This window comes from Ictidomys tridecemlineatus, chromosome 5 (genome assembly GCF_052094955.1).
Source record: "Ictidomys tridecemlineatus isolate mIctTri1 chromosome 5, mIctTri1.hap1, whole genome shotgun sequence".
Lineage (NCBI taxonomy): Eukaryota > Metazoa > Chordata > Mammalia > Rodentia > Sciuridae > Ictidomys > Ictidomys tridecemlineatus.
Window position 1 is genome coordinate 192870561 of NC_135481.1, and position 21788 is coordinate 192892348.

Sequence of the window (21788 nt, forward strand, 5' to 3'; positions counted from 1 at the left end):
CTGCCAGTCACCCTGCTAAGCCCTGCACTCCCAGCGGCTTACGGGACACAGCAGTCCTTGGCCCTGGCCTCTGTCGCTGTCCCATTTTACAGATGAGGAGGGCGGCGGAGGGGTCAGCAGCCAGACCACCCGGCCAGAGGGCGGCAGGGCTGGGATCTGTTGCCCGAGGAGCTGAGCTCTGTCCCCTCCCGGCCCTGCTGTGGCTTTCCTGAGGACTCTCTGGTGGCAGGTGCTGGGCCGCCCCAGGGAGCCGGCCACTTTCCCTGCTGTCCACCAGCTCTCGCCTGGCGGGGATAAAGACCTCCTGCCCACAGTCGTGAAGTTGCAGGACACCTTCAGCATCCAGCACGAGATGGCCGGGAGGTGCCATCTGGAAGGGCACGGGGCAGGACGTCCAGCTCGGCCTCTCAGCTTCAGGGCTGCCCTGAGCTTTCTCTGAGGAATTGGCAGGAGGACTTCATGAAGCTCACCCTCTGCTGTGCTTCCGAAAGCTTACGATTATTTCCAAAAGCACAAAGAAGGAAAAAAGGATACTGTTTCAGAAAAAAAAAAATTGTTTAGATAATATTTTTAGTCTTCCTTGAAGAATCTTCTGTGTTGTGCGGGGTGTGGTGGCGCACGCCTATAATCACAGCAACTTGGGAGGCTGAGGCAGGAGGATTGCGGGTTCAGAGCCAGCCTCAGCAACTCAGTGAGACCCTGTCTCTAAATAAAATATTATAAAGGGGCTGGGGTGTGGCTGAGTGGTGAAGCTCCCCTGGGTTCCATGAAAAGGAACCTTTCACGTTGTTGTAATCATGTTCCGTGTTGTTTCTGAATTTTTTTTATTGGACATTTTTCCACAGGTAGGTATCACAACCTCAGTTTCCTACAGAGGCAGGGGAGGTGGTAGAAACAGAAGAGGGCTGGGCGGCACCCAGAGGGCTAGAGAGATTGGGGATCAGTGGCACTTTCCCCTCCTGGGCTGCTCTTCCCCAGCTCCAGCAGGATTCTCACATGGGAACGTGGGCTCAGTGTGGCCAGATGTTTGAACTGTAAAACCTAAACCAAAGTCTCCTGGTGTTTTATTTATATTTTATTTTTTGGTACTAGAGATTTAACCCAGGGGTGCTTTACCACTGAGCTACATCCCCAGCCTTTTTTATTTTTTGAGATAAGGTCTCATTAAGTTGCTTAGGGCCTCCCTAAGTTGCTGAGGCTGGCTTTGAACTCGCAATCCTCCTGCCTCAGCCTCCTGTGCACAACAGCACAGCTCTGGGTGTTTTAAAGATGGCGACGGGGCTGGGGTGTTCCTTGGTGGTGGAGCTTGTGGTCAGCATGCACAAGGCCCTGGGTTCCGTCTCTAGCACACTCATACGAATTGATTAAAAATGGCAACGAATTTAAAATACTCTGAGGCTCAGACAAAGCCTGCGAGTGGCTTCTGTTACTCAGAGGTGGTCTTGAGCTGCAGATGGGCGATGGGAGAGCAGCGCTGTTTCACACAGGAAGGGCTGGGGAAGACTGGCCTTGGGGTGAGAAGCCAGCAGCAGGCAGGGCGGCCCCTTCTCTAGGAGAGCAGCCGTTGCTTGGCCTTGGTAGGTCTTGGGTGGAGGGGTGCTCTGCTTTCTTGCTGCCTCTTGGGGGGCCAAGCTGGTGTTGTTTGTATTCTGAGCTGGGAGAGTTAGGGCCCCACAGCAGATACCAGGGGACGTGTGTGGAGACCTTGACACGTAGGAATGCAGACTTCCCCTCACCAACTGTGGTCTCCAGGCTGCTACACCCTGCCCTGGGATGCACCCCACCTTAGGGTGCTGTGGGGAGGTGATGCAGGTGCTTCCCCAGTGATCTGGGACATTGTGAGCAGAGAAGGTCTTCACTTTCTGGCCTGAGCAGGGCCACCTGCCGAAGCCCGCGGGAGTCCCCTCTCTGCTCCTCACGACAACTTATCTGGCGTCTTTAAGAATCATTATTAAACCATACTCCTCCTCCACCCAGGGTCATACTCCTCCTCCTACAAGGTCAACGGGGCCTTAGGAAATGTGCTTTCTCTTCTTTTCTTTTTAAAAAGCACTAGATTCACCCGCCTCGTTCTGACGGATAAGGAAACTGAGATTTTCTTGGTAAAGTGATTCACCCATTTTCGCTCTGTAGGTGGCGAAGCCGAATCTCCAACTTTCTAGTTGTGTGAAATACCTGCTGCTTTGAGCTTTCTCATAACTCCACCCTTTCTCGTCATACCACCCTGGGCTGCCTCTTGGCCACTGTCCCTCTCACCCAGAATCTTGGCCATTTTTCTTTGCTTCTTGGTTCCGTGTTCCTGGCCCAGTGTCTGGTGGTTCCGTAAATGCTTACTGACTGACCGGGTTGCTGTAATCTGTAGGGATACAGTCAATCAGAGTCCAGTGACAGCGTGCGAGGGACGTGCTGGCGCAGTCGGTGTGCAGTAGGTCATCACTGGCCAGTTGACTTGGTGTGTGCCTGTTGGAGAGGATGACGTGGTAGGAAACGGAGTGGGCCGGCACTTACTTGCAAGGTGACTTGTCGACTTGGGAGTTGCCTTTTGTGTGCCCTCTCGGGAAACGAGGGCGAGTTCCCAGATTCGAGAAGAAACGTGAACCAGCTACTGGAGCCAAGCTCGGGGAAAAGGTGGAGAGCGCGGTTTCCTTCTCTTAGCTCCCACTGCAGCCCGCCCGAGGTCCAGCCCCACCTTGCACGCTGGTCTGCGGTGTTGCTGGGTGCTACCCCCTCCTCCCCGACCCCTGCCGTAGTCCCACCCAGACGGTGGCACCTTGCAGGCTTCCATCCTCTCAGCGCCGCCCCACCCCCACTTCTCCGGGGCAGAAGTCAGGGAGCCGCTGGTGTCCTGCCCACAGCAAGCCTCCCTCCTGGGGCCCTCCTGGCCAGCTCAGCCGCCTGCCTCCTGTGCCCAGGCCCTTTCCCTGGCTCTCGGTGGTCCCAGCTTCAGCTCCTGTCTCTGTTGGCCCAGCAGGCCCTGCCTCCCCGTATCCGATTCCCAGGCTTCCTGGGCAGCTGCCGCTGGCCGCTTAAACATGAGGCGTTTATTCTGTCCTGGGCCCAGAGGCAGAGGCCCGAAGTCGAGGGCCACAGGTTGACTGCGTTGGGGCCCCCAAGGGAGCTGTCCCAGGCAGCCCTCCCCGCTGCAGGGCCCGCCGTGCTCCTTGGTGTGCCCCGCCTTCTCCTGGCTTCCCCGTGTCCTTTCCGGGACACTGTCACTGGATTCTGGCCCACCCCGATGCTGGATGTTTTCCTACCCATCTTGCCCTGATTATGTCTGCCAGGACCCTGTTTCCACGTAAGCTGTCAGATGGACGTGAGGCTTTGGGGGGGCACGCCAGCTGCCGCCTCTCTGGACACGTTTCTCGACTCCCCTCCGTCCCCTCCTGGGATCTCAGGCACTGGGGTCTCTCTCTGCTGACTCCTGGCTGTCACCTCCACCCAGGTCACAGGTGCTCAACCTTGTCTGTACCTTAGAATCACCTGTGAGACATCTCGACCCACCTAACACCTCTCTGTGAGTCACACCTGTTGTGATCGTGTTTTATATTTACCTTATGGATAGATATAAAATGACTGGTGCCAGGGGCCCAACCCGGAGACCCTGATTCTGTTTGTGGGGAGCAGCCTGGGCATGGAGGCTTTCAGGGGTCCCCTGATAAGTCTCATATAGGGCCAAGTTGAGGACTGCTGACCCAGAGCCCTCCCCTGTAGCCTTCAGTCACGGTCAGGCAGCCCGCATGGGGAAAGTGTCCTACCCACCCACGGGCTCGGGTCCCTCTGTGCTCGACAACCCAGGTTCCTCTGCAGTCTCCCCACGTAAGGGCTGGGCCAGGTGTTTGCGGGGCCTGGCGCACAGAGAAGCCTCCAGAATATCGAGAAGATGAGAGGGAGGCAAGCTCTGCGTGTCGCCTGGGGGAGGGGGGAGGAAAGGCAGCCATGAGACAGGGAGGGATGTCCGCAGGCTCAGACTCCCCGTCCCGAGAGAACCTTCCGGAACCTCTCTAGCCATGACTCACCGCACTTCTGCCCTGCACACGGGCCTCTCTGTACATTGCATTTCAGAAAACACCTAAAGCAATTTTAAACCAAACCCTGCCGGCCGCAGCACAGGACGTAAATTCACTCACTCTACAGGAGGGCGGAGGGAGGGGTGGGTGGAGGGAAGGTGCATCCTGCCTCCCCCTCCCCACTTATTGTTTTGACTGAGTATGATCAAGATACTGTAGGTTGCATAGGTCGTCAGCATGCAGCGGATGATTTTTGACAATTTCGAGTGGCCGCTGTTCACAGCCAGACCCGGAGCCTCCTCCACTGCTGTCCCTTTGGCCCACCTCCCCTCGGCCCCACATGGAAAGGCAGCCGCGGTGGTTGGAGCTCCGGGAACTTGGTGGGACTGGCCTGCATGGTGGACGCCCTTCTGGGTCCTGTGTGTGTTTGGAGACCATGGTGCTGTGGCCTGGGTCAGTGGTTGGTTCTTATTCATTGCTGGGCAGGACTGTAGGAATAGAGCAATTGTTTGTGCCACTGATGACCTTTGGTTTGTCCCCAGGGCTTGGGGATCATGAACAAGGCAGTTCCAGTGTTCCTGCTCAGGGCCTTCCGTGGGCGGGGGCTTCAGCTCTCCCGGGTGGACAGCTAGGGGCGGCCAGAGGACGAGAGGTGGTCTTTCGAGCATCACACTCCTCGCCAGCGTTTGGTGTCATCCGCTCTGGAGTGAAATGGGATCTCGGTGGTTTCCGTTTGCTTTTCCTGATGACTGATTCTGGACCCTGCTCGTGGGGCTCCTGGTCGCTCTCTGTGCCCTCTTTTTTTGCTTGTTGGGTTCCTCGTCTTTGTCTCCTGCTGGTGGCAGTTTTGAACCTGCCCTAGCTGGGACTCCTTGGTCAGATTCGGGTCTTGGGCTTATCTTCCACCTGCTCCTTCCCTCTTTCCGGCAGCACGTTATCCTGAGGAAGCCGCGTCGGTCCTTCTCCTTTCTCTAGGGGTGGGTGCCCATCGGAAGGGGGCAGAGGTGGCCTCTCACATTTCCCTCCGGGAGCGTTTGGTTCTGGCTCTGCGGATCGGGGACGGGGTGTTCCTGTGGATGCCGTGTGGCGGGGCCAGGCTCTGCTCTTTCCCCAGTGAAGCACGGCCCAGGCGCTTTCCGGCCGCCGCCCTTTCCCACACTGGCCCTCACCACTCCCCAGGTGCTGCTCGGGAGATGGTGGAAAGCAGCCTGGCTGTAGGCTTCCCTAGAACTCATTCTTGCTGCTTGAAGGAGATGTGTACAGTAGACACTGTTCTAGGCCCCAGGGACACAGCAGAGCACAGGACCATGTCCCTGCGTCCACAGAGGTCTCCATCTAGTGGGAAGCGGGCAGTAAGGAGGCAAAGACGACACCTGAAACTGAACTCAGAGTCATGGGAAATGACAGGGACCGTGGGGGCTGGGGGCTGCGGTGGGGAGCGGCAGCACGAGTCTTGCAGACCTGAGACGGCCCCTCGGAAGAGGTGGCGGGTTAACCTGGATGCAGGTGAGGGGGAGGGTGGTCCAGGTGGAGGGTCCAGAAAGTGCAGAGGCCCTGGGATGGACAGGCCTGGGGACACGAAGCCCCCAGGACACTACAGTGGACGGAGGTGGGGGGCGAGACCACGCTGGGGACTTGGGGTTTTATTCTAAGCAAAATGGGAAGCCTTGGCTCCATGAGGCGATTCTCGTTTACAGCTCATTTAGCACAGGGCCTGGACACAGCAGGTGCAGATAAGTAAAGGTCTGAGGAAAGGGGGTGAGAGGGCCGAGGAGGGGGTGAGGCGAAGGAGAGGGAGCCATCGGCACAAGAGCTCTGAGAACCTGGCTCCTGTGCCCCCTTTTTGGGTGGGAGGTGAAGCAGGGAGAAGCTAGGCGACTTGTGGCTCTGTCACACCCATGGGCTGGGTAGCTGAGCGTCTGCGTCTGCTGACTCCGGGCAGCAGGGCTGAGCTGTGTCACAGCGACAGCTTACTGGGGGCCGGAAGCCCAGGTGTGGAGTCATTTCATGCACATCACCAGGCAGCTCGGGCCCCCTGTGGGCACCCTCCTGCCCCAGGGCACTGGAGGTCCCTTGAAGGCGTGTGCCTGTGGACCTTGGATGCCGTTTGGGCCCTGGGCAGAGAGCATGTTGGCCACGGAGGAGGTTCGTGCACTGGTGGCTGCAGGGGAGGGGCCAGCCGCCCAGGGAGCCCAGCGGGTTTCCAGGCCCGGGAGCTCGCTGCCCAGGAGATCCGAGGAAAGTTTGGGCGGCTGGTCTGCTGACGGCCCTGCCCTAGGCCAGTTCTGTGGGAGCAGGGATGGCGTGACTACCCCAGGAGCGCCCTCGGGGTCCCACAGACACACTTGTCCAGTCGCGTCCACCCATGCCAGGCCCCAGGAGGCCCATCCTTCAGCTCCTGCCGTTCATCCGCTCAGCACTGTGTGGAGCAGTGGTGACTGAGCGCGGGCGCAGCCAGGGACCAGGGCCCAGAATGGAGCACATCCAGCTGAGCTTCAGGAAGGACGGGGACCAGCTGGACCCGGCTCCCAGGAGGGGGCGGGGCTGAAGCCCAGGCTCCGCTCTCGGTCCAGGCTGCCGCGTCCCTCTGTGGGAAGAGAGCTTATTGGTTAGATGAGTTTGTGAGCCTCGGGGAGGGTCTGGTCCTCTGGCGGTGCCTGTTGAAATGGTAGAATAATGATCTGATCAGGAGGGAGGATACCTGCAGCTCTGCAGCGGGTGCCATGGAGACGGAGGAGGAGATGCAGCCAGCCGTCTCCTGGGTGGGTACCGTGGCTCCCCTTCCCAGGAGGAAGTGAGCCTCGAGGAGTGGCCCACGGCCTGCACTGCCCGTTCCCGCTCTGTGTGTCGACAGCCCCTTCAGAGCTGAGCCCACGTGAAGGGAGAATTGGGGCCCTCTGGGGAAGACCTGGGGAAGGGCCAGCGGGGCCATCTGTGGGCCCCACTCACTGCCCCGCAGGGTGAGGCCTGAGGCCGCACTGTGTCCTGGCCAAGCAGGCCACGTCAAGCCAGGCTTGTGGCCAAGGACAGGGACCTGAGGCAGCGACAAGGAGCTCTCACAGCTGTGGAGTTGGCGGCCAGTGCCTGGGCCAGATGATGACCCCTGGGAGGGCCGAGGCTGCTCTCGGCCTGCGCCAGTGGGTGGCCTTCCCGCAGGGCCTTGCTCCAGGGGTTTTCCGGGCACCGGAATCCCACAGTCTGGGTCCAGAGCCCTGCTTCACTGAGCCCGGTGCTCTAGGGCATGTCCCCTCTCCAGGAATCTCAGTGTCCCTGACTCCTGAATGGGATGCAAGTCCTGCTTTGAGGTCCCAGCAGCTAACAGGCCCGGCAAGGTGCCCTCACTCCTGAGCCTGAGCTTGTTCGGTTGGGAACAGCTCTGAGGACTGGTGGCCCTTTCGTTCCCATTGACAATGAGAAAGTGGAGGCACGGAGAGTCCCACTCCTTGACCCAAGTCCCAACGCCAGGTTGTCGCTGGCCTGGGCTGGGGACTCGGCCGTCAGGCTGCAGCAGCAGAGGTGACATGGCCTGGTGACGGGTGTGCCTGACGACATGAGTGGACGTGAGTTGGTGATGTGCCTGGCAGCCGGGCCCCCTCGGTGGCAGTCACTGCTCCGGGCTCACAGAACCGCCCTCTGCAGGGCTGGCTCTCTGGGTGGGCCGGCCTCCCCCGCCTCCCTCCTGGTTCTCGGGTGGACCGTCACTCTGGCCACCCAGTCTTGTGACAGGATGGGCTGCCCACGGGCCCAGGGTCCTGTTTCTCCCCCGGGGCCTCCGCGGGCTGCTGCTGCTCCCGGGGTGGCGCTGTTGCCAGTGAAGGTAAACACCCGGCCGCCTGTGCCAGCGACCCCCGAGGACTCACAAAATACAAGACCCCGAGCCCCTTTAGGACGGCCAGAAGCCGGAGCAGCAGCAGAGCCGGGGAGTCCTCACCAGGGCCACCTGGAGGCTGGAGCAGGGGCCGGGGTGGCTATAACCCCAGGCCCGGGCTTTGGTTAGAAAACCAGCCACTGCGGCTTTGGGTGGTCGGAGTCCCCAGATGAATGACAAGCTGAATGGGCGTCGGAGGGTCCCCTGGAGCGAGGCTTCCTGAGAGCCCTCCCTGAGGTCCTGGGTGTCCAATTAGCAGCCACAGGTGGCGGAAGTTGCATCAGATGGCGACGAGGGCCCCAGAGGCCATGTCTGTGGCTGCTGCGTTCCCCCCCAGTTCCTCTTTTAGAGGCTCATTGGGTTTGTTTGCTTTGCCTCCGGGCTCTCTGAGGACTGGGGACCTGCCCCAGGAGTTCCCCGTCCTCAGGTGGCCTCTTAATGTGGAACTCGGCGCCAAACAAACGTGTGGAGCAACTTGCCTGGAGAGATGGTTAAGCTGCGCGCGGCTGGCCCCTGCCCGAGAGGTCCGGGCACTGCCCGCTGGCCTTCTGCAGCTTAGTTGAGAGTTTGTCCCAGCTGGTGACTCTGCTGCCTGTGGCAGCCAGGGTCAGGGGACCTGGGTTAGGCACAGAATCCACCAAGAACCACAGTGGTCACAGGTGCCCCAGGGGTCGCGTGGGCGGTCACACAGGCTCGGCAACGGCCAGCCCAGGGCTGTGAGTTGAACCTGCAGTTTGGGCAGTGGTGGCTGCAGACGTGGCCCGGAGCAACGCCAACCCCACTGGAGGGACTTAGGGCACCAGACAGTTAACAGACTGCAGTTCCCCGGGTGTTGCTGGGCACCAGGCACGGGCTGGGTGGTTTTGTGGTAATCAGATCTTTTATTGTGTCCAAGTACAAGCGACGCTAAAGTTACATTGTAACCACCTTAAAGTGTACCGTTCAGGGGCAGCAGGTTCATGCATAGCAGGGTGCAGCCACCAGCGCTATCTAGTTCTAGAACATTGTCACCACCATAGAAAGGAACCCGGTGCCTATTATCAGTCACTGCCATCCCTCCCAGCCCCTGGCCTCCACAGTCTGCTCTCCGTCCTGTGCGTTTGACCACTGGACATTTCAGATAAATGGGGAGGTTCGACAGCCGTCCGTCTGGGACTGGTTCCTCGCACTTAGCACCAGGTGTCCGAGGTGTTGGTGTTTGGCTCCTTGACGTAACCGAGTATATTCCGCCTGGTGAGATCGCCTTCCGATTATCCGTTTGTCCATCCGTGGGCAGTTGGGTCCATGGCAGATAGTTTACCCACCGTGTTCTGACCACGTATTGACACACGTGATCTCTTGTACTGCCTGAAGCAGGCCCTTGAGAGCGGGTGTCACTCAGGAGACACCCATGACTCAGAGAAGTGACCAATAACAGGGTGGCAGATGCCAGGCTCAAAACCCTGTCAGTGTGCAGGTGTGTGCTCTCCTGCTGCTCCTCGCGCTCTGCTTGCACTGGCTGTGGCCCACTGGAACCATCAGGATCGTCTTTTAGTGGGGGGAGGGGCACTGGAGATGGAACCCAGGGTGCTTTTCCACGGAGCCACATCCTCACCCTTTTTATTTTTCATTTTGAGATAGAGCCTCACTAAATTGCCCAGGCTGGTATTAAACATGTGATCCTCCTGCCTGACCTCTGGGTCGCTGGGATGATAGGCGAGTGACCCTATGCCCAGCAGGACTATCTTTTAATTTTTTTTTTTTTTAAATACAATCTACACTGGGGTCGTACCATTTAAGTTAGGATCTCTAGAACTGTCTCTCCACCAGGGATGACAGCAGTGCCCTTTCCTCCTCCCTAGGGGACATCTAGTCGTGTCTGCAGACACATTTGGTTGTCACAGCTGGGAGAGGGGTGAGGGCGGGGCATCTGGTGGGTTGAAACCAGGATGCTGCTAAATACCCCGCAGTGCCCAGAACCACCTCCCCACGGAGGGTGGCCAAGCCCTGCGTGTCGGCCGTGCGTGCGGAGGCCGAGGTGGTCCAGCGGAAGCAGGCCTGTGTGCCCAGCGTCTCGGTCCCGGCTCACTCCATGTGCTGCCGGCAGAGCGGGCTGCTCTGGGGTTCCCTGTGACCCTGGAACTGGGTGCAGGGAGGGCTGAGCCCTGCCTTTGTAGCCTGGCTCCTGAAGCCGGGCCTCTGCCTCTGAGGCGCAGGGCTGGACGGGGCGTGCCGGCAGCCCCCTGACTCCTCTTGCTCCCCTTTTCCCTCTCCAGCTTTTCGTTGGAGGGACAAGTTCCCTTCAGCACAGAGGAGGAAACGCCGCCCAACCACGGCCACCAGGCAGTGCTTGGGGCTGTGCGACTGGCAGGAGAAGCCGTGAGGTGGCCTCAGGAAGTGGGCAAGCGTGCCCACAGCAGGGCGGTGATTCACAGAGCGTCCCTCCGGGCCAGCCTCCTGCCCAGCACCCAGCTTGCCCCGTCCAGTCCCCGCCAGGCGGGCTGGCTGGCTGCGGGCCCTTAGCGGGCTTGCCCAGTAGCGATGACTCAGGTTTTCCACCTGTAAAATGGGAAGGGTGGCTCTGGCCACCTCCCCACCCCTGCCCTGTGCCCCAGGCCCCTGAGCCCCCCAGCGTCATCAAAGGCAGATCTTCAGGCTGGGCCTGCAGCGGCCGCTTTCACTGCTAATAAATCTCCATCTGTGGCAGCTCAGGCAGGAGCCATCGCGGAACGCCAATATTGAAAGAAAGGATTAATAACCAGCCATGTGGGAGGAATTAGCAGCTTCTGCTGAGAGGCCCTTTACTGCATCCGTGAGCGAGCGGGCACCCCTTGCAAGAGCGCTGCCAGGCTGGTCTCCGGGATGTCAGAAACGGAGCCAGGGGCAGGGGACTGTTGAGGGCTGCTGGGCTGCGCTTCCCAGGGGCAGTGTCTGGAACCGTCTGGTGCGCATGAAGGACCCCTGCAGTGTTGCCAGGGGCCTGGCTGCTCCCTCACTGTGGCCCCAGTAGCCTGGGGCAGGTGGAAAGGGACGCTCTCGGCCGCCCCAGCCTGCGCAGGCCAGGAGGGAAGGGTTAAGCTTGGGCCTTGGGCCTCACGCGGCTGCTGCCCAGGCTCCCGGATGGGGAGGTCTGCAGGCCTCTGGCATGGAAGGGGCTGGCCTGCTGCCCAGTGCTCTGAGCTCCGGGAGGAAGGCCAAGAGCTGGGGCTGACTCACCAAGGGGCGGGAGAAGGGAGGCCTCCCGGCTGAGCTGGGGAGGGGCAGAGAGGTGGGGCTCTGATGTGGCGGAGGCCGCTTCTCACCTGCCCTGGGAGCAGCAGAGGCCACTGTCTTCATTGTCTGCTGCAGCTGGCCTTCCGCAAGGACCAGTGGTGGCCCAAGGGGCCCAGAGACTGGGCTCTGGGGCTGGACAGGCCTGCTCAAGAGGGTTGTGATCCGAGCCTCGCCAGACACCACTTGGCCACGGGTTGACTTGACTCTCGGCTTTAGTTCCTACCCAGTCAAGTGCAAATGACTTTCATGTCCCCTTCCTCAGGTCGCTGTGGGCGTCCCAGGGTCCCGTCTCGTTTGGTGCTTGGCAGAGGCCTGTCCTCGCCCCCGTCTCTCACTAACGGCTGTTGTTAAACACACTGAGAGAGACACGGAGGGGACCCTCCACCCACATCTGTGCCCCCACCCACCAGCTCAGCCTCCTGCACCAGGAGCCGGCACTGATTCTGGCTTAGACGCAGAGCAGGACCCAAGGGAAGCCCCGGCTCCTGGTGGAGGACGAGGTGAAAAGAGATGAGGGAGGAGAGCGGCACAGGACGTATCAGAGAGGAAAGTTCTCTGAAGGCCACACAAGAAAGAGGAGTGCGGGGGAGGGGGAGGGCCGACCCCAGGCCTCAGGGGCTGTGGGTTCCCGTGGGGCCGACCCTCAGAACAGGGGGCTAAGGCAGCCCCGGGAGCCACCAGCGCTGGGGAAGAGAGCGCCAGAAGGTACACATGCATGGGATGCCCCATGCAGACGAGAGAAGGTTCTGGAAGCGTGCAGAAGCAGCGTGATCGGGGAGTCCTAGGAAGTGAGGTGGTGGGGCACGTGCATGTGTTGGAGGTGACAGTGGGAATCACAGATGGGTTCCGGAGTGAACAGACAAACCCATCCTCCAGGAACGCGCCCAGCGTCCAGCAGGTGTTTCTGACAGATGCAGGGGAGAGGACAGCGACCTTCTGCCCCTTAGGAAGTAGCCACTTTCTTATTCCCCTGGCCTGCTGCGGACAGGCATCGGGAGGTCCTGGGATTCATGAAAAACAAAACAAACCTCGCTGCGGGGAGGAAAGCGGTTCCGGTCACCCGGGCAGCTTCAGGAGAACGTGATGTTTGTAGACCTCCCTGTTGTCAGGGGTGGGAGTCCACATGTGCATGACCGCAGGTGGCAGAGGTGGGCTGACCGTGTCCTGTGGGATCGTGTGGCTCTCCCGAGCAGCTGTCTCCCGTCACAGTGACCTCTTTTCCTCTTGCCCGCAGCCCAGCGGTCCGCCCACGAGCTGCCCATGGTGGAGAGACAGGACATCGACAGCTGCCTGGTCTACGGGGGCCAGCAGATGATCCTCACGGGCCAGAACTTCACGGCCGAGTCCAAGGTCGTGTTCACGGAGAAGACCACAGGTCAGTGCTGGGGGCTCCTGTCCTCTGTCTCCTGCGCTGCAGCAGGGCCTGGCGGGGGGACTCACACCGGCTCTCTTTACTGGCCGTCTTCACCCATGGGGCAGCCACCAAGTCCCTGCTCCACAGATAGGCCACCACGTTTGAACCCGCTGTTGAACGGATACTAAGTTGTCCCCACACTCCTCTCTTCCCTGTAAAGAGGAAAAAAATTCATTTTTTTTTTACATAGATACATTTTTGAAACTTTTTTCCTATTTAGAGGAGAGAAACCCAATGGCGTGGTGATTGAGCTGGCTGAGCTGTGGCCCGAACGCTCCTGGGTTCACGGACAGCTGAGCCCGTTGTCAGGGAAATCACATGAGCTTTTTGGGCCTCGGTTCCTTCCTACATCGACGATCATGACTGGAGTTGTCACCCACAGGTTGTCATGACGGTGAAACGATAAGTGTCTGGTCGTCACAGCACCAGGCTTGTCGTAGGCCCGTCAACACTTTTACTTTAATTAGTGCCGTGGTTATTCTCACTCTTGGAGGGTAGTTCCTGTGGGGCCTGCGTCTCCGTGGGCATCTTTTTTGTGTACTGAGGGTTGGCTCCCGGCAGCAGAGTCCTTTGGAAGCCTTTAAGTTATGGCTAAGTTCTCTTCCAGAAATCTGCAAACTGAACCTTCCACCACGTCCGCGATCGTTTCTGGCCATCCCAGATGGGTCTTTTTAAAAAAAAATTTCAAAAAGCGGTGTGGAGCCGGTGCCCACTGCGTGCCCCTGCTGAGCGCGGCTCGTATCCTGTTCATGGACGCCCTGGAAACGCTGGGCGAGGGGCAGACTCGGCTGCTGCTCTTCTGGGCGCTGAGGTGACTGACTTTGAGCGTGCTCCCTCCAGCTGAGGTTTGCTGCGCAGGAGAAGTGGTTTGGGTGGAGACGCGGCTGGCGGGGCTGCGGGTCCCCTTTTGTATGTGGAAGCGTTGAGTTGCTGTGCCCTGGGCCTTCCTGGATCAGCCACAGTCCTGCCTCCGAAAAGGCCAGGGGCCCCCAGGAGTCGGCCGCGTGGTCTTGATGACCTGGCTGGGGCCACTGCTGTGGGGGCCGTTGACCTTGAGGTCCCTGTTAAAGTCCTGGGAGTAGACTTGACTTCCCAGGGCAGCCTCCAGTGGGGGAAGGGAGAGTGTAGACAGCAGGCTGGGGACTTGTCACCTGCCTGGGCAGAGGACTTATAAGGCAGAAGGGAGGGGACAGGGAAGGGTCAGCAAAGGCAAAATCCCTGGAAATCAGGGAGCCCGGGAGGCAGGACAGTGCTTGGGGGATTCAAGTAACAGCAAGCCTGCTGGCGGTGACAGAGGAGTTGGTGGAGGACGGGAGGTGGCGGGTGCAGTGTCTGTGCCTGGGCGTGGACCATGCAGGCCATCTAGTTATCGCCAGGCGTCCTCTGCTCTGAGGGCGTTCGGTAGCCCCTGCCCAGCCCCCGCTCAGTGACAGTATCACTTGCCCAAGTTGTGATGACCAAAAACGTCTCCAGACATTGCCAAATGTGCCCCTGGCTGAGACCTACTGCTGTATGGTTTAGAGGTCGCTAGGGGCAAGGAGAAGAACAGGGTTGTGCCCGCCCCCCAGGCCACACGCAGTTCCTGCCCTCAGACACCTGCACACCCGCCCCAGGCGGTTCTGAGACTGGGTGCTGATGGGAGCGTGGGCCTGACCCGCCACCCAAGGGGTCCCGGGCTTATCACAAGTTTTTCATGTTTGTATTTCAGTCCTGCATCGTGGACATTTATGCAGGTACCTAACGCTCCGAGGGCCTGAGTTTTGACGGTGGCTTTGCATTCCCTCTCCTGGGCCAGTGGGCCTCCTTTTTATTGAGGCTGCGTGACATTGGGAGGGGTAGGGAGAAAGGCAGAGGCCGGAATGAGAAGTCTCCCGGCGCCAGGAAGACATGGCCTTGGCTTGGTCCAGGTCCGGTCAGGGAACAGGCAGTCCTGGTGGGCTCTTGGGCAGGAGAGGGACGTGAAGTGGAAATGGCCGAGCAGGACCTGCCTCTCCAGACGAGATCCCTCTGCATCACCAGGAAACCGCCCTGCTGCCCTGACAGCAAGGACATCCCTTGAAGTCCCTTTCTGGCTGAGGACAAGCCCAGGTCGACAGAGCCTCTGGGCGGAAGGGCGTGAGGTGGACCTTTCCAAGTCCCCTGGAGCCGGGCCTCAGCGCCCTCTCAAGAGTCTCAGAGCGCAGTGACTCTGAGCTGCCCGAGGGCATCGGTCCGTGTTGTGTGGCCGGCTGGCAGGTGGGTGGGGGGGTGGTTAGGGTTGGGGTTGGGTGAAGGGTCCACCTTCACCCTCAGGTCCCAGTCATTGACCTCCAGACGACCTTCAGGTGGGACGGACGTGCCAAGCTGGTTTCAGCTCGGGCAAAGCCGCATGTTGAAAGATGGACCCCACAGGCCCTCGAGAGCCGTGCGTGGGTGGCCCTGGCCTGTGGCTCTGTGAGTGCCACCTCGTCAGCCCTGTGGGTGTCTGGGAGACACATGGTGACACTCTGAGGGGCGGGGGCCTCTCTCATGGGTGATATGCAGCCTTGTCCTCTACTCTGTCCCCTGGGACCTCACTTTCTCCTCTGTGAAGTGGACAGTCCTCTGGAGGTGGGCAGCTGTGGCTACTGTGCAGGGTTCTCACCCCATGTCCCTTGTCATTTTTGTGGTCCTCTGTGGACCTTCAGGACCATGTCATATATGGTCACTACATTCTGCTCCTGCACTAGCCTGGGCTGGGCAACCTGTCACTAGTATAGGCTCAGAGGTTAATGGCCCAGGTGTGAATCCCTGATCGGCATTTGGTAGCTGTGCCACCCTGGGTCAGTGGCTATACCTCTCTGAGGCAGCCCTTCTTTTGTCCAATGCTGGTGATTCACTGCTCCTGGGAGGTGAGGGGAGGTGGCGAGGCCATACGGGGTGGGCTCTCTGCACAGGGCTTGGCCCAGTGAAAACGCTCAGTAAGTGCTGGCTTTTATCATTATCATCACTGTCCTTTGGCTGTAGAAGAACAAACATGAGGAAGAGTCCGCCTCACGGAACCAAGAGTCATTAAAAAACAGTAAGAAGTAATAATAACGAGCAGTGGCCCAGCCTGGGCCCAAGCGCTCTGCGTGTGTGAAGTGCTCTGACTCTGGTGACAGCCCCCCACAGGAAGCTGCTGACCTCCAGTGTCTGAGCCTCCGCACAGACAAGTCTAGTAACTTGGTGAAGCTCACACAGCTGGCCAGTGGCAGTGGTGACCTTTGGCTCTAGGCAGCCTGGACCGGGAGCCGTCCTGCTCTGGGAAAGCGGGGGGCCAGGCTGCTTGGCCTGAAGCTCAGCTTCCCCGAAGCAGCGGTTCCCTGGAGCCATCTTGGGACGATAGAGGCCTTTGAATTCTGTGGTTGGCTGGTGTCAGGGAACCTCTGTGCCTTCTAGAGACCCCAGGTGAATGCGCTCCCGGGTGGAGGACAGGACACCAGCAAGGGCGTCTGAGCCACCTGGGGGCCCCCGAGGGCCCAGGCGGCTTCCCTGGGTGGGCGTCAGCCCCGGCAGCTCCGGCAGAGCAGCCCGCTGGACTTGCAGGCCGCTGGGCCTGCTCCTGACCCCAGGCGCCCCCCCTCCCCGCCTGGCCACCTCTCGCAGGGGGAATCCCTGTTGCTCAATCTCTTCTTTCCAAAACCGTCCCGGCGCCCATCTCCATGGCCACGCTGGCCGGCAGGGCGCTGCGGGCGGGTGGAACAGCCGAGTTTTCCAAGGGGAACCCCAGCTGTTTCTCGCATTAAGGAAGGTGACAGCCTCGGGGCTAATCTTAGCCCAGCGCTAGGTCATCGGCACCACGGGCTCCAACGTTCTTTTTATAGCTGTCAACTCAAGTGGGATCGGCAGTTTCCACTCCAGCAAGATGACACTGGAGCTGGAAAAACAGGGGGAGGGGGCGCGGCTCCGCGGCCAGGCCGCTCGGTGTTTTGGAAAATGGCATCTTATTTATAGCAGCAGTAATAATAATAGCTTTCGTGTTGTTTCTACTCCTATTTTTAATTATTTTCTTGACTTAGGTGGACCTGTGAGATCTGGCCCTTCTCTGGCTCTTCGGGCCTTGCCCCTGGCCTTGCCCGCTGCAGGCCTTGCCCCTGCCTCGCCGGGTGATGCCCGTCTTGCTGCTCTGTCCTCGCAGCCTGTGCTCCTTCCTGGGGCGGGGGGCTTTGGCCTTGCTCCCAGGACGTTCCTCCACTGTTTCTTTACGAAGCTGCGGCCTCCTGGGCCTCAGGTCGAGGCCTCGTCCGCCCGTCCTCAGGGTGCACCTGCCCGTCTCTGGCTCTCGTGGCACCAAGGTTGCTACTGCAGTCCCCTGGCCCGTTAGCTCCTTTGCAGCCCGGCCTCTGGTGCCAGCCTCTGCTCCGCAGAGAGCGGGGACTTGGCACTTGGTGCTCTGCCCTCAGTGTGTAGAACAGTCCCTGCGCATAGCAGGTGCTCCTTCACAATGCTCAGTGACAGTGACATCTCTCTTGATGCCACTCCAGCTGGGACAGGCAGGGAGCGTCCCCCCACCTTACAGGTGGGGTAACTGAGGCTGAGAGAGGTCAAGCAGGGGGCACAGGCCAGGCCACCGCTGCTGGCAGAGCCGGGGACCCCCAGGCAGCTTTGACCTCCACCCTGGCGTGGTGACCTTGGCCAGGTCAGAGCAGCCCACGGAGCCATCAGTGTCTTCCCCGTGACCACTCTGGGCGATGGCCGAAAGCCACCGCTGCCTTCTCCGAGGGGTGAATATGGCATGACCTTCCAGGCAGGGGTCACGCCGGCCGGGCCAGGCCGCTCCTGACTTCAGTGGGAACCCTGACCCCCGGGCCTCGGGGGAGTCGGGGGTCCCAGCCAAACACTGCAAAACAGGAAAAAATCTAAGGGCACAAAAACACAAGTGACGCCGCAGCGGAAACGGGTTGCCATGGCGCTCGCACCCTGCCCGCCCGGGCGGGCTCAGTGTCTGGAAGGTTCCTCCGCATGACACAGGGGCCTGGAATGCTTGGCCTGGTGAGTCCTCTGTGCAGGTCCGGCCGGCCAAGGAGCTCCCCGCTCCGCGCTCTGCGTGTCCCGCGGGGGCGTAGCTGGACTCGGGCCGACGGCGGATTACTCAGCTTTGAGCCTCGGATTGTTTGAAGGGAGTTTTGTTTTGCTGGCCTGTTCTCTTGGAGCGGCCTGATGGCAGAAGCTCCCGTCACCTGTCGAGAGGGCAAATTGATTTTTTAGAGAGGAGGCGTGGGCGGCGGAATTCCCTCTTTCCCACTGAGTCATCGTGTCCTGACATGAGTCATTTTATGACTTGGAGGTTCCCAAAGGTTGTATTTGGAGCTTTGTTTAATAAATAGAAATGCATGTGCTTAAAATATATTTCTAAAAATTTTTTTTGCTAAGTAAGTGTTTTTCCATGCATCAGTCTCCTAGGAGAGTTGGCGGCCTCCATCGGACCTCTCCCCTGCCACCTGCTTCTCTCCCTGGGTTCGTGTCACTAGGGTGGTCTTTGGAATAATAGCCCCGGGATGGGAATCTCTCTGTTGAGTTCTCTCTGGGAAATGTCAGGCTCCAGGCTGGGCCGGGCCATGACTAAGGCGCTGCAGACCTCTGCCCCCGTGACTCACGACCAGAGTGTCAACAGCCCCCTGGGCTTGGCTGGGGCACGGAGTGTTGCCCCAGGAGCAGAGGCCAGCCTGCAGCCCCGAAGCCCCTCAAGAGAAGATGGTCTCATTTTCAGAAGCCCAACCTTTGCTTGCATATAAGATCAGACTGTCAAGGAGAAGGACCCTGCAGTTCATCCTCCTCCACCCCTTCCAAAGAGGCCGCAGAGAAATGAGTTCTCGAATTAACTCGGGTCTGAGCGTTTCCGCCACCCGATGTCATTCTTAGTGCAGAAGCCGTTGTGGGATTGGCAGGGAGCAGGCTGGACTGTGAACACCCGGCAGACTTGGCCTGGAGCTTGGATTAACCACGTGCTAGCTCCTCGGGACTCAGTTTCCCCACCTCTACAATGGGGAGGGTGGTGTTTTAGCAATAAAAGAAATCAAGGAATTGAAGATGCCAGGCAGTTAGTAGGTGCTCAGGCTGTGTCAGGTGCCTTGTCTGTGCCTTGGGGAGCTCGGTTTGCTCTGCGTGGGCCTGAGGGGGGATATGTTGGTTCCCATGTGGATTAGAATGGCTCAGAGACGGGGGACTCCTGGCCTCTGGGACTCCTGGCCCCGACATCTGACGGAACTGGAGGACTTGACACGTGGCTGCTGTCTCACCTCCCCCTCTTGCAGATGGGGAAGCTGAGTCACACAGCGCGGTTGACAGGCTTCCTTGAGGTGACAGAGTTCCTCAGTGTGGAAGGTGGGGCTCCACACCCCAGTTTCCGGGTTCCCAGAGCTACTTACTGGCTGCCTGACGCGGGGGTCACCTGTGGATGGTGGCTGGTGCAGAGGAGAGTGCTGGGGTGGGAGGAGCACGGGCTGATAGTGGCCTCCAGGACTGACCACACGCAGTCTTTCTGCTTCCCCTGACTCACGCAGCCCCCGTGCCTCCATACCCCCCCTCTGGCATTTATTGAGCACCTACTGTGTGCAGTACTGGGTCAGGTACGTGACACATGACAGATAAAATCCCTGGCCTCGGGGTTGGGTAGTCTCAGACTTCTTCATGAGCAGCACACTTTGAGATGAGGAGAAGTGCTACCTGAGAACCGGGAAGCCTGGTCCTGGGGGTGACAGGGTCGGGGAGATGCAGGATGGCCCAGCTAACCCTGGAGGGGAACAACGAGTTCCTTTAGTAAGGTGTGTCCTGGCCATTGGCAGGGGTTTGTGAAGTTCAAATGTAACTGGATGTCGGGTATTTTATCGGTGAGATTGGGCAATCCCGGGTAGAGAGGGCAGGAGGATCTTTCCCAAAGCACCCGCTCTGAGCAGAGCCCTAAAGTCGGGGCAGAACAGCTGTTGGGGGAAGCGGGTTGGGAAGGATCTGTCAGGGCCAAGGTGGCAGCGTGGGGCTGACTTGGGTGTTTGAGGAGTGGCGAGCAGGGAGGGCCCTGGCCCCTGGAGGATGGTGGTGAGAAACCAGCCAGACCCGGAGAGGGTGCGGGGAGGGGTGGGCGGTGCTGGCCCCGTGGGTGTGGCCAGGATCGTGGGTCACCCACAGCAGCCGGTGGTTGCCTGAGAAGTGTGGCATGTGGGGCACTGACTGTCTGGTTCGCCGTTTTTGCCAGATCCTCTCTGGTTTACCGTCATGAGACTGCCCTGGTGATCTGTACCCAGCATGGACTGGGGACGGGGTGTGCAGGTGGCTCTGGGAGGTGACTCGAGTCTCTGCTCCAGTTGTGGGGGACAGGGATGGCTGGGACAGGCCCCTTGTGGTGGAGGTGGACAGGAGAGAGGAGTCCATCGGGGTGCCATCGCCATCTCAGACGTGAGATGCCCCTAAGCCCAGGGGACGTTTCTGGTGCCCCACGCCTGTGCTCGTAGGGAGGATCCGCTTTTCTGTTAGTCGGCCGTCATCAAGAGCAGACCGAAATGACTCCAGCCGTCTTTATTTAGCGAGGTTTTGGAAAGCAGAGCCGGGGCTGCGAGGCATCAGGCACGGTGCGCTAACGCGAGCTGACACTCTGATTTCCTCCTGGGTCCCGAGCCCAGCGGCGTGGCGTGCTCACCGCCCCAGGGCCGAAACGTCTGCCTCCCTCCCTGGAAAGCTCGCCGGCCCTCCCGCGTGCTGTCACCAGACTGACCCCTGAGGCCAGCCCTCCTGTTTGCCGTGCGCTTCCACCCCAGCGCCACGGAGCTGCGCAGAGGGCGAGCCTAGCGTCCCGCCATCTACCAGCAAAGGGCTCTTGCTGCTCCGCGGGGCTCCTGCCCTGGAGCTGGTGCCAGGGCTGAAAGGTGGACGCATCCCCGCACCCAGGGCTCTCCTGCAGCCTCTCCCGAGACCCAGCCCCTCCTCCTGGGCTGCTGGCTCCGCTGCCTGCCGTGACTGAGACTTGGCAGGGCCGTTTCCGTGCTGGCTGACCGTGCCAGCCGACTTAGGATGGGAGAGGTGGCCCAGATCTGCTCAAGACACCAGGGCTCTTGGTTTCATCTCAGATGGGTGCAGAAGAAGCCCACGGGGTCTCTGTGCAGCTCGTGAGTGAGGGTCCGCCAGAGCCCAGCCTGGAGCAGGGCCGAGAGCGGATGGTGCAGAACTGCTGCGAGTGGCACCGAGTCCTACCAGGGCCGCGTGGCCAGAGAGTGTTGTTCCTCGTCTGCACCTGTACTCTCAACGCCTTCCTCTTCAGCTGATTAGCATAAGGGACTCTTCGAGAAGGGCCCAGCGGTTCCTCTCGGTCAGGCCTTTTACTGGAAAGGCCTAGGGTCAGATGTTTCCTGAGCTCTGACTGTGGGCCATGCAGGGGGCTGCTGAGACCAGTGTGTGCATTGATTCACTTAGTATTTACTGAGCAACCATTACAGACCAGACACTCTTACTGGGAAAAGGCAGAGGATTAAGTAGGTGTGGCCCTGCTCTCGGGGCTTGGGACTTGAAGTGAGAAGAGATGCCAACCTGGAGGTAGCTAAAATAACGTCGGAGAGTGGGAGAGGAGCAGAAGATGAGAGGTGGCTGCCAGGGGACCCTGCTGAGGGAGGGCAGGGACTGGGCGTGAGGGTCAGGAGAGGAGCGGGGGGGCAGTGGTGGCGTGGTCTGGGGCGTGGAGATGGAGCAGGCTGGCTCTGGAGGGTAGGGCAGGCCCAGTGGCTGAAGCCAAGCCGGGTGTGGGGTGGCGTCCCCATCCCAGCAGAGGTGAGCAGCTCAAGTCCTCCTCTCTCTGGAGTCCTCTCAGTCTGGACACCCCTCAAGGGCAGGAAGGCCAGCAGGGTCCTCCGTGGCCCCACAGCCTGCTGAACAGGAGCAGCTTCCTGTGCTAGTGGTCCACATCTGGCCTCCACGCAGCCTGGGCCCCACAGGGTCCTGGAGACGAGCAGGTGAGCAGGTGGCACAGTCTGCACGGTGCGCTCAGCACCAAATGAGAAAATGCAGACGAAGCTGCCCACGGTCCCCCGCGCTCCTGCATCCGTGGTGGCTGCCCACAGTCCCCCTGCGCTCCTGCATCCGTGGTGGCTGCCCACAGTCCCCCGCGCTCCTGCATCCGTGGTGGCCCAGGCGGGCACGTCAGCCAGTCGGCTCTGTGACATGAGGGGCGTGTTTCCAGGTCAGAGAGTGTGGCTCTCCTTACTCTACGCGCTGCCCAGCATCCTGACACCTCATGGGCTTGGTGGCCCTTCCTACTTGCAGG

The 21788-nt window shown here is 60.0% G+C and overlaps 1 protein-coding gene across 3 annotated transcripts in view; it reads left to right on the forward strand.

Moving 5' to 3' along the window:
- Positions 1-21788, forward strand: part of Nfatc2 (nuclear factor of activated T cells 2) — a 115167-nt gene that overhangs the window by 54351 nt on the left and 39028 nt on the right. For all 3 annotated transcript variants that reach the window (XM_078051906.1, XM_078051905.1, XM_078051907.1), the window contains exon 6: positions 12362-12502. In XM_078051906.1, the coding sequence (XP_077908032.1) occupies positions 12362-12502 (141 nt within the window). The remainder of the gene's footprint in view (positions 1-12361; positions 12503-21788) is intronic.